Below are 11,758 nucleotides of genomic sequence, written 5' to 3' on the forward strand. Positions count from 1 at the left end.
TAGCACAGACAGAAATAACTGTACCTCTTGATCCCTTGGAAAGTGCTGCTGGCCATGTCAATAATGCCTCCTGTTGGTCGAGCTACTGCACCAACCAAACCTTTTCCAACACCTTTAAAAAAGCCCGCTGCCCCCTCTTTCTGGGCCCCTGCATAATAACACAAACACTGCAGCTTAAGTTCAAAGATCTTCACGGCCAAATGTCAAGTGTTCAATGGAAACACACTAACAGAACACGTAGTTTTTTTATGCCCTTATTTTATTGGACTAACATGTTTATACTTGTGGTCAGACTCGTCTTACCTTTAATAGGTTTGGTAACGATCCCTGTGATCCCACTGACAAATCCCTGTGGGAAAAGGAAGATAACACTGCAGAATAAATGACTCATTACAGCCGTGCATTTTCTTTCAGACTAGTTTGCAGTGTTGTTGTTGCTAGTCTTACTACTTCCTACATCCTGCATTAACTGCGTGTTTCCTGCTGATAAACAGAGAGGAGCAACTTAAAAACCAAAAAAACCAAACAGTTTTACATACAGACACCAGTCCTTTTCCACCCCTGGTCAGCCCCTCTCTCAGACCGCTGGGCTGTTTGTTCATAGCTTCTCGTCTCTTCTGCTGGTACTCTTCATCCATTGTCATCGCTGCGACACCCTTTGCCATGGCACCTGTTATCCTGGAGGCTGCACCTGCAATACCGCCTGAACAACAAACATGATTCGTTACCTGAGAATATTTTTTAATATATCTTAAATGTTCATGTCAAAATTGTGTCAGTGAAAATCTGAAATTTTAAGGGCTCCAACATGGTGCTAAAAAGTCTCAGATGTGTAATGAAACAGCCACAGTTCACTGTTAAAGGCAATATAATGCTGAAATTTAACAGATATAACACTATATTAAAAACACATGCAGTAAAACGACAAATGCTCAGTTATTACACTTTTCAAATTACAGCCCTATATAGCAGCCATGAACCCATCCCAGTCAATCAACGTGTATAATGACAGCAGATAAAGTGAGGACAGCGTGCAGGGCTGTACAAACTCTTTAATGACCTTCATTTCTTTTTAGTTATTTTTTTCATGTGGTGATGAGCGATAATTCTCCGAGCTTTATTAAGTTTTTTGTTGGACATTTACTGCTTTTTAACTCATTTTCAATCTAGTTTCAGATTATTTTCACAGGATTATTTTTAACATCTGATAAGCTTCTTAACACTGATGTCAAGCATATAATGACACCAGGCTAAAGGGATTAAACAGTGTTGTTTCTACACATAATGGACACTTTCAATTAAATTTTATTTTTAACCAGTTTGTTACCAGCAGCCTCTCACAAAAAGCAAATGATTTGCTCAATCTATGAAACATGGCGATGATAACACAGTTTGACAGACACAAAATAGCTGAAAACAAGTGAAGGAAACTGGACAGTTGGGAGGGACAAAGAAAGAAGTGGCAGGTCTAAAAGGCATGCCTCCACTTAGGCTGGACCTCAACGTAAGTGAAGCAGTGTGGGATCATCTTTACAGAAAACAGAACAAAAGACAACCAGCATCTAAGGAAGAGCTTTGAATGTCCTTCAAGAAGCCTGGAGAACTATTCCTGAAGACAAGGAAGCTGAGTAAGAGAGTTCAGGATGTGATAAAGAATTGTAAAAACTGTTTTTGCTGTACATACTGTATTTCAAAATACAAAGAAATGAGTGCAAGACTTTTGCACAACACTGTACTTAAATTTAGAATAAAAGATAAATTAAACATAATTAATTTTTGAATTAGAAATTCCAGTGATTATTTAGCAGTTTTGACCTGATCCTGTTGAGCTAAGGCTGACTCTGTACTACCCCTTTAACACCATTTCATGCTTACCTACAGCTCCTCCCACCAGCGCCTTAACCCCAAGAGCCATTCCTTCAACAAACTCCTCAGGGCCCTGGATGGCTCCCTAGAAGAAAAAAAAAGAACAGTTATTGTGAATGTTAACCTGAATCCAATGTGGCCATATTTTCTAAATTACACAACGTAACTATTCAACAGGTTTTATAATGCACTTCAAAGCTAAAAGACCCAGTTGAACTTGTCAATAATTTTATTGGATATCATTACCTGATAGGGCTCATAAAAGAAAGCCTCCACCCCTTCTGACAATCCTCTGATCAGTCCAAATGGGTTTCCAAGAACATCGAGGCCCAGCACCAGCACATACATCTGCTTAATAGCCTTGAGATACACATAGGTGGAAAATCAAAATATCAAAACAAAAGAAGACAAGACAAATTGCCACTTGTCTGGTTTCATTGTGCTTGTATGTATTACCTGCTTAGAATAATGTCTGAGGACCTCCCACTGGAGCTGCTGAGTGGTGTAGAACTGGTAGGTCAATTCAAAAAAGGCCAGCCTGAAATAAATGTCACATTCAGCCAAGAAGCAGGGTTGGAATCACCAAGAACAAGTCACATGGAAGTAATTTAATGCTAATGGATGGCACATGCATGCTGTGTATTTAAGCCTTTTTCTGTATTCATACTTGAAGACAACATCCTGCACATCAGTGAGCGTCGCGCCGATACTCTTTAGCAACAGATTTAGCGACTGCACAGGGATCAGTTCCGAATCTCTCTTCTGCTTCAAGCCATCCTCTCCGCCTGTGCTCAGAGAGAAACTCAGGTGCAGCTGACAAAAAGCACAAAAACATCAGCAGGCGTTACTATGGCAACGGAGAAATCGCAGAGATCAGTTCAGACACTATTTGTTTGACAGAAACTGCATTCGCACACACCTTAATGGGGGAAATGTGGAAGTACTCGTAGAGGCTGATGGGAGATTTGTCAGCAGCAGAGACATGGTTCAGTTCTGTCTTTATGTTCGTTATGTCCTTTTCAAACAGTTCCACCTGGAGCATCAGGAGAAAGGCACAACAGCTGTTGAGTTAACTGAATTACTGACTAACTGAATAATCATAACGCATTCTGAACAGAAAGGTAACGTTGTGTGTGTCAATGCGTGTAGCCGACCTCCTGTTCTGCGCTCGTTATGCTGTCATTCTCTGGGGAGAACAGCTCCAGGATGGCGTACAGGAAGCCCAGATCAAGTTTTAGATCCATCTCCTGAATTAAAACCGCAAAGTACCTGAGGCGAACAGAAATCAGGACTTAGACGAGTACAAATGAGAGCAAATTTCAGGAGTTAAACTTTCGGTTAACAGAGAATTGTAAGATTTCAGCTCACCCAAATATATTATTGGTCTTAAAAAGGACAAATAATATATTTATTTGTCTGGTAGATCATAATCTACCAGGTAGATCATGATCCTGCCCTCCATATACAATAACAATGAATATCAGCTAGAAAAACATAATTTGAGGAGACAGTGAGAAAAGAAAAGAAAAACAATTACTTGATGCGTGAGATATCAGAGTGCCCCGCTGCTCGGGTAACAATGCTGATATCAGTTAGAGGTTTGGGTTCTGTGGAAAAAAATGTACAGAGTATGATAATAAAGACGAAAGAGCTAAAATAGTCTATTATTGTAAATAAACAGATAACAAAAAACCTGCATTAACAGACCTGTCTCCATGGCGACAGACTTTGGCAGTTTCACGGGGTAAAAAACGTAAGGGAAGATGGCCCCAGGTAGCTGATTCTGGATCTGTAGAAGGAAAGGACACAGGTCTGTTTAGTGCACAGACCAAACAGAGCTACACAGCTACGAAAAGGCAATTAAGAAAAGCCTTTAGCTAACTTGCTTGATCTTCTTTTTCAATAATTTTTGTAAATTGAATAAAAATTTTTCACCTGTATCCGGTGAACTTGGATACGATAGGCGCTCTGTCGTGGTGAAATGCTGTACTCCACCTTCACACCCGGCAAGAAGTGCCTCCTAAGAGGAGCATCACATGGCTTCATTATCTGCATGTCCTGGCCAGTGGGATTAAAGAACACCTGGGAGACAATGACAAAAAAAATTCAACAGTAATGATAATTATCCCATTATCATGTGCAATTTTAAATTCAGTTTTATGAACGAGTTTACATGCTATGTGGATAATCTAAAACCAACTATTTTCATTTGCTTTTATCCACCATTTTCATATGACAGAATAAAAATAATTGCAATATTTAACCTGAAAGCCGTTTTCCAAATCGAAAATTGCCTTGTCTACGGCCCCAGATTCCTGGTAGTCTTTGAACTTGTCCTCCATAATTTCAGCTTCTTTAATGGTCAGAGGCTTCCATCGACTCTTCTTCTTAGGTTTGAATTCCCACACAACATCAGAGCTTAAATAAAAGAGGAAAGAAATGAAAGTCTCAGATTAGTTAAGCAAGAAAACATAATTTATAGATAAAATTTATACACTCATTGGTCACTTTGTTAGGTACACCTGTTGAACTGCTCGTTAAACCAGCTATCTAATGTGTACATCAAAAGGCGCTTTTAAAAAAAATAAATAAATAAATTTTAGGAGTGTAGAGATGGTCATAATGACCTGCTGCATTTCACACATAGCATCAAAATAAAAAACACAGGATTTAAGTGATTATTGTTGTCAGATGGTGCCACACTGCTGATCTACTTGGACTTTCCCACGAAACCATCTCTAGGTTTTTCAGAGAATGGTCTTGAAAAAACAAACAAAACAAAAAACAACTGAAAATATAAAATGTCTTGTTAATCCCAGAGGCAGGAGCAGAATGACCGACTCCTTCCACCTCATAAAAAGGCAGGAAGAACTCCAATAAGCACTTGATTTAACCAAGATCTGCAGATGAACATTTCTGAGTGCAGAACACGTCAAGGCTTGAAACAGATGGGCTACATGGCACCTGCAAATTAGAGTTTACTTTAATTTACTATTTATTAAGCAAACACAAAAGCGCAGCACCTTGTGATCCCAATGAAGGCAACCTCTTGGTTGGTGCTGTTGTTCACCAGCGATAGGCCCACATGCCGTAGTGTCAGGATGATTTCCTGTTGAGCAACCTGCACCTTCTCATTGTCACAGAGCATCTTGAAGACCCGTCGCTCCTCAGTGAACAGCACAACACGCTGGAGACCTTAGAACAGATAAATAGAATAAATAACACACATTTCTTTTGTAACCCAAAGGAAAGTTGTTGTTCATTACCATTACAAAATGAATCAGGGATAAATAAAACCTTAGAAATGAGTCAGACTTGCAGTTCATAACGCCAACATCCTGCCAGAAAACTGTGTTTTTTAATATATATAATTTTTTAACAGTTCTAGAGATTATATTACTATAATATGGCAACAATTAAGCACTGGCAATAAACTGTGGAAACTATAAACATCATTTCAGTTTATTCAACTGCACAAAACAGCTGAGCATTTTAAGATCATTCAACTTTACCTTCATAAAAGGAAATCACAAAAAGTTTGCCCTCCTTGTTTACGTCCTCTCGCAGGTCCTAAAAGACAAAGCGTATAAACTTCAGTATCTTTAATCTTTATTTAGATACTCTTCCATCGAAAGGAGCCAGCTGAGGTGGTTCGGGCATCTGACATGGATGCCTCCTGGGCGAGGTGTTCCGGGCATGTCCCACTGGGAGGAGGCCCCGGGGCAGACCCAGGACACGCTGGAGAGATTATATCTCTCGGCTGGCCTGGGAACGCCTTGGTGTTCCCCCGGATAAGCTGGAGGAGGTGGCTGGGGAGAGGGAGGTCCGGGCTTCTCTGCTTAGTCTGCTGCCCCCGGGACCCGGCAACGGATAAAGCGGAAGAAGATGGATGGATGATCCAGATTTACATGATCTGTATCTATACAGTTTTAAACTAAAGGTAATCAAATTTATGAACGATTCATCACCACCAATAACATATTTACAGTTATTAACAATGAATTTGCAAAGGTGATACTACTTTAAAGACCTCACACTTAAAATATATATTATCTATATATATTCACGGGTTACTGTAAGGTGTGAAGTACATGGATAGGTGCAAAAAGTCTCAGCAGTCACGGGGTATCTAAAAACCAGCAGGTTCACATTCAGTAAGCTCATTATAATTACCTGCTTTCGCAAACAGTACAGCCTTTTTTCCCCCTCAGGATTTCATTTATGAATGAACCTATGATAGACTTTTAATATGCAAATCTTAAAGTAAAGCCAGCCTAAGCAAATTTATACCTAAGACAGCAAATACTGCTTTTTTTTTAAAAATACGTTCAGCAGAAACTGATTTTATTTGGGAAATGTAAGATATTTGTTTTTGGGGAAAAAAGGATTACTGATAAACATTATTATTCAGACAGTTATTATTCTGACACGTGCAGTACCTCTTCACTCTTTAGTGTCCCAGAGTAAGTGCTGCATTTCCAGGAGAGCGCTCGTGACCCAGTGGGCTCAGTCCAGGTGTAGTACACAGCTTTCCCAGCCTCCAGCTCCTCATGCTCCGCCTTTTTCTGAGAGCTGCATGTACACAAACCCACCAAGACAGACACATGCCGTATGTATCAGCAACATGAGTTAAAGCTACCAAAAATGAAACAAAGCAAAACAATTATTGACTTTGAAAATACAACAGAGCCCCTCCACCACAATCAAGGACCATGCCAGCAATCATTTTCTCTGAGTTGTCTCTCAGCCTGCAGCAGCAATTTTCATCAAAAGACAGAAATATGTCACCCAGAGGTCCCCAAATTCCTGGAAATAAAAGGCTCAAATATGCACGTTCACATATTAGTGAGGATTCTGAAACAAATCTTCAATGGATCATAAAATGAAGACTGAAGGAAGAAAGCACTAGTCGACAGCACTACAGGAAGAAGCAGGTGGTGTGATTCCTTTGGAGGAATCCCATCCAGTCAGCAGCATTCACATTTTTCTATAAGATCATAACACAGATGAAAGCAACACTGAGTAAATGGCTTAAGATTTGTATTCTGCTCCTTTAGATCTGTGTAAATTTCCGGTAGATCAGTAAAAAAAATAAATGGGTAATGGTGTAGGTCTTTTATAAATAGAAAACTGAAACTGTGACAGTCAGTGGCATTATGTTATGTACAGTGGAACCCCGACTTACGAATACCCCGTTCCACGAAAAATTCAAGTTACGAAGGCACTGAACGGCAATATTTCTGCCCGTGTTACGAAATCCGCTGGCTCTGATTGGCTGAGCCTACAATGCCCACAATGCCTTCCGAATCATGTGACAACCCCTTGGCTTCCGTACTTGCGCTTCGCTGTTCCACTTGAATGACGTATTGTTGTTCTAGTTAGCAATTAGCCTATCGTTCAGCATCGCCTCACTCAAAAGGCGCAATGGGTGCTTCGACTTACGAAAATTTTTGACTTACGACTTACCCTTGGGAACGAATTAATTTCGTAAGTCGGGGTTCCACTGTACTTAAAAAACAGAGTTTGAATATGGCAGAAGTAGGCCATGATATACACTAAAAGGAAATATTGAAAGTACAGTGATTCCTAAATACAACTAATATAACTTTAGTTAAGGGAGCAGAGTACAGAGGCAAACTAGAATCAGAGCTCAAAGGATCTTTTTTATACTTCGGTTTATCTACACTCGTCCATCTGACCACACTCTGCACTCAAATGAACCATTAAAGTAACATCGAGAACAAACCATGATTAGCTGCTGCATCGTTTGCATATTTAGTTAACTCTGGTTAATGATTGGAGACATCTTCGTGATATACTTGATCCTTCCTCTTGGCTTCGCCCACATTCCCTCTTTCATTTTTTTATATACCCACTGTTTTACTTACTTATGTGAATTGTATAAGAGACGCTATAAAGAAATTTGAAGTCCCACACCTACAAAACTGTGGTTTCTATAGGTCTCGAAATCTGCTGCCAGAGATCAGACACCTAAATATTTTTGGAACATCAGGTTTTCATCATTCTATGTTAACCTGAGCTACGCTCCTACAAGTCAACATGCAAAGAGCCACGGTACCAGATAATGAGTCCGAAATTTTTCAAAGACCTAGCTCAATTATTTTTCTAGACGATGGCATTTTAAACCGAGCCTTCAAAAAATGATGTTAGAAAAATGTCTAAAAACACCCCTACCTTCTTCTATTTTTTTGACTAATGATAGACTTGAGGTTTTGCTAAACTCTTTCCACTGGATTTTTTTAGGCAAAGCTTAGATGATCCTGTGGGAGCTAATATGAAACCACCCATGCGTTACTCATAGTGCAGTTTAAATAACCAAATGTACTGATGTGTGTTTAAATTGTTTTTCTTTTACCTTTGTCAAAGTTTACTAGACTGATTACTTCCTATAGGAAATAACTTTTCTCTGGTGATGACAATGTAGCTACACTGATGGTTCTCTTTTGTAATTCCTGTTCCTCATTTCTATCTTTATTTTGAGTTCAGAGTTTGTCAGAGGAGTTTCCCTTTTTCATATTTTCTACCTGTCCTCCTCCACTGAGAAGGAGAGGTCAAGTATCTCGTCAGCCACCCACGAGGATTCTGTCCGGACACTGCATGACCCACAACACACAAACAAACTGCTATCAGCAAAAATAATCACAGGCAATTATTATTAACTTAACTGTTTGAGGCAACTGGAACAGAAGAACAATATTGTTACTCAACAAATATGCAAAGACACATGTCAATAAAACATGGAAATGGAAATGTTTTGCGTGACGAAACCTGTAAAATTAATGGCTGCTGTTCATAAAACGGATAAAAACAAGAGACAGAAATAACTAGAACACTAAGAAAAGGTTTTATAAGTACATTTGCCACAAAAATATCCTACTTCTGGATAGAGCACCTAATATTAGGGTGAATGTGGCACACACAAAAAAAATCTAACTGAAAAGAAACATTTTGCATTTTGAAAGTATTTCAAAAACACAGTTACAGACAACACCAAAGATCTACACTAATGCTAACAAACAGTATGTCAGAATATTTTTTTTAAAAAACACTTTAACTAAACACTGAAAGTCCCTAGGAAACAGAATTTCATAAAAACAGTTTAAACCTCAGTGACAGGGGCCTAGAGGCCAGTTTGCAACCCTCTGGCAACCCCTAGTTGCTAAGGACAACCGGTTGACAAATGGTTGATGGAGGTTATTGGCTGTAGCTGAGTGAAATCAGTTGCAAAGATAGTGCTCAACAAATACCCACGTTGTGATTGCTTTGTTCACTAGTAAGCTGTTATGGTTGCAAATGGTCTGAATGGAAAACACCAACTTTTCTGCAAACAATTGCTGTTAGTGAAACCTAAAAAAAACAAACCTAAAACATTTTCTATATTTCCTTTTAACTGTGCCCCTTGGTTCTCTCACCTCTGATGGAACTGAAGAGTCTGACTTTTAGTGTGGTTGATGATGAGGAAAGGGGCTGCGCCATCATGGTAGTCAGAAAATTGAATAGTGGCCGAGTGTTCCGACAGATTCATGTCTACTATAATCCCACCCGCCTACACAAAAGAAACAAGCAACAGTCTGAAAGCCGTAATACAAAAGGCATGTGTGTGAAAATCATGTTAATCACCTCAATTACACATTATGTAAAAAAACAAACAAACAAACAAAAACAAACTTATATGCACACACAAATATTATTAACTATGTGCATTTCTGCTTACTTTGTTGTCCAGATGTAGCAATAAGCAGTTCTCTGGTCGTTTGAAGTCGATAGTCACTGGAGGCGATAAGGAAGCTTCTACTTTAATTTTAAGCTTCTTAGTGTCACTCTCAGGCCAGAAAGGGATGGCTGACTAAATGTGAGGGAAAAAAAACAATATGCTAAATGCTTCTTGTCAGATTATCAGTAGGTAAATACATTTTAAAACTTTATCAAGACATGATCTTTAAATAAAGCATTTTTATGCACAAGAAACCTTTAGTCACATTAAATTTATAGAAATCAATCAGCACACATGTTCAGTTGTTACATCACACCTATTTATAAAGTTAAATGTAAGAATACCCAGGATCTTGTGTCTATGATATACTCAAACCAAAACCAAGACCTTAACCTGCATTGTTCAAAAAGAGAAAAATCTGAACAGGCTCTGACCTCTTCTGGTTTTGCCTCAGTCCAAGTTTCTTGCCCGTCTTCGCATATGAACACACTGTGCTTAGTTCTGTTGACCAGCATGTAGAAGGGCACAAAGGTCACAATGCGGGTCAGACTGAAACTGCTTGCATCGATCTTCACACCGACCTGAAATAAGACAGAGAATAAGACAGACATATTACATGAATACAAAAAAAGTACATATCCAATACACCTGCCTCTTTGGATCCTCTGCCTCCATCTCACCCTATCCCTCATCTACTTTCCCTCTCAACATTTTCACCATTCCACCTGTCTTCCTCTCATCCACACAAATGTATTTTGTCTTTCTCCCACTGACTATCATTCCTCTTCTCTCCATAGCATGCTTCCACCTCTTCCCTACTCTCATTGTAGATCAAAATGCCATCTGCAAACATCACAGTCCACGCCAACTCCTGCCTGACCTCATCTGTCAACCTGTCCATCTCCAGTGCAAACAAGAAGCGGCTCAGAGCCAATCCCTGACTATCCCACTTTTTCTTCGCCAACCTACATATTTTTTTCACATTTTTATATAAAGAGATAAAATTTCAAATCTTACCAGATAATCTTTGAATCTGCCTTTGCATTTCACATCCCCGTGGCTCCCAACTGTGTCCAGAGAGAATTCATCAGATAGTTCACTTTCTGAGATCATAAGACGAACCTGGGGGAGGAAATAATTTAATCTAATAAATGTACTGAACCACTGGGACCACTGTGAACAATAATCAAACATGTTTCTTTTAAAGAGCTTTCAGTAAGACTGACTTAAAATAAATACCTTATTGTTTCGCAAGAAGTACCGAGGCTTGAATGAAAAGAGCAACGGCATCTTGTAGTCCATGGGATGTTTGCGGTGAATGTCATCAGCCTTGTACTGCAACAACCTGTCCGTCTTATTTATCATCCAGTACGGTGAATGGATAGCAACCACCATCTGCCCCAGATCATATTTAACATGAACTGCTATATCCAGCTCAGCCCTCTTCCTCTCCACTGCATCTCCATCTTCGTCTGCATCCTCTCTTAGAGACTTGAACACAATGAAGGTGATCTCTTCCTGATCACTGTTGAGTCTGTACAAGACAATAATTGTTTGTTTGTATCAGAAATGTGAAACAATTTAATGGAGACTGCATGTCTCTCCTATAAATATAACTATGCATCAGCATTTTTTTGTCATGTTATTTAAGATCAACATACAATAAATAGAAAAAATGTGTCAATAACAAAAAAAGAGATTAAGTCACACCTATATACAGAAGACCAATCCTGAGCCAAGTACTCAATCAAACGAAGATCAAGACTTGACTGGTTGATGACTCCAGTGTGAAGCTGAGCAGAGTGACCAGGGTCCAAAGTAGCCTCAGGTGCAGAGATTCCACTGTTCTGTTGAGCAACAGGATGAAGAAAACAAAAGGTGTCTCTGCATTTGAAACTTCTACCTTGCTGCTTTCAGTTCATGCCAACTTGTAAAGAAAATACAATGGTTGGGAAAAAAAAAGAAGTCCCCAGTTACTTAAATTAAGATAACAGAGTTCCATATTACACATTTTTGCTATATTTTTTTCAAGTATAAAATGAGACATTTTAAATATCTAAATGTGAGTGAATTTTCTTATCTTTCAGTTAAAATTTCTAAACAGAAATGCCAGCATTGGACAAAACTAGGTTTATTAACTATTGCTTGTTTTTTGGG

General features: G+C 39.0%; 1 protein-coding gene across 1 annotated transcript; it reads right to left on the reverse strand.

The window, feature by feature from the left end:
- Window positions 1-24: 24 nt before the first annotated feature.
- On the reverse strand, window positions 25-11,448 carry LOC102290608 (vacuolar protein sorting-associated protein 13A; the record flags this gene model as incomplete). Its single annotated transcript, XM_005952944.3, is given in 23 exon segments — window positions 25-148; window positions 304-349; window positions 540-703; window positions 1,876-1,951; window positions 2,113-2,226; window positions 2,323-2,404; window positions 2,534-2,679; window positions 2,786-2,899; window positions 3,021-3,135; window positions 3,404-3,473; window positions 3,574-3,655; window positions 3,802-3,948; window positions 4,131-4,284; window positions 4,890-5,061; window positions 5,379-5,436; window positions 6,306-6,438; window positions 8,412-8,480; window positions 9,300-9,433; window positions 9,602-9,733; window positions 10,036-10,182; window positions 10,619-10,723; window positions 10,841-11,135; window positions 11,312-11,448. Coding segments are annotated over 23 exon segments (2,816 nt in total), but the record flags the coding sequence as incomplete, so codon positions are not given.
- Window positions 11,449-11,758: the final 310 nt, after the last annotated feature.

Source organism: Haplochromis burtoni, unplaced genomic scaffold (genome assembly GCF_018398535.1).
Source record: "Haplochromis burtoni strain Fernald_Lab_line unplaced genomic scaffold, NCSU_Asbu1 Contig_2535, whole genome shotgun sequence".
NCBI lineage: Eukaryota > Metazoa > Chordata > Actinopteri > Cichliformes > Cichlidae > Haplochromis > Haplochromis burtoni.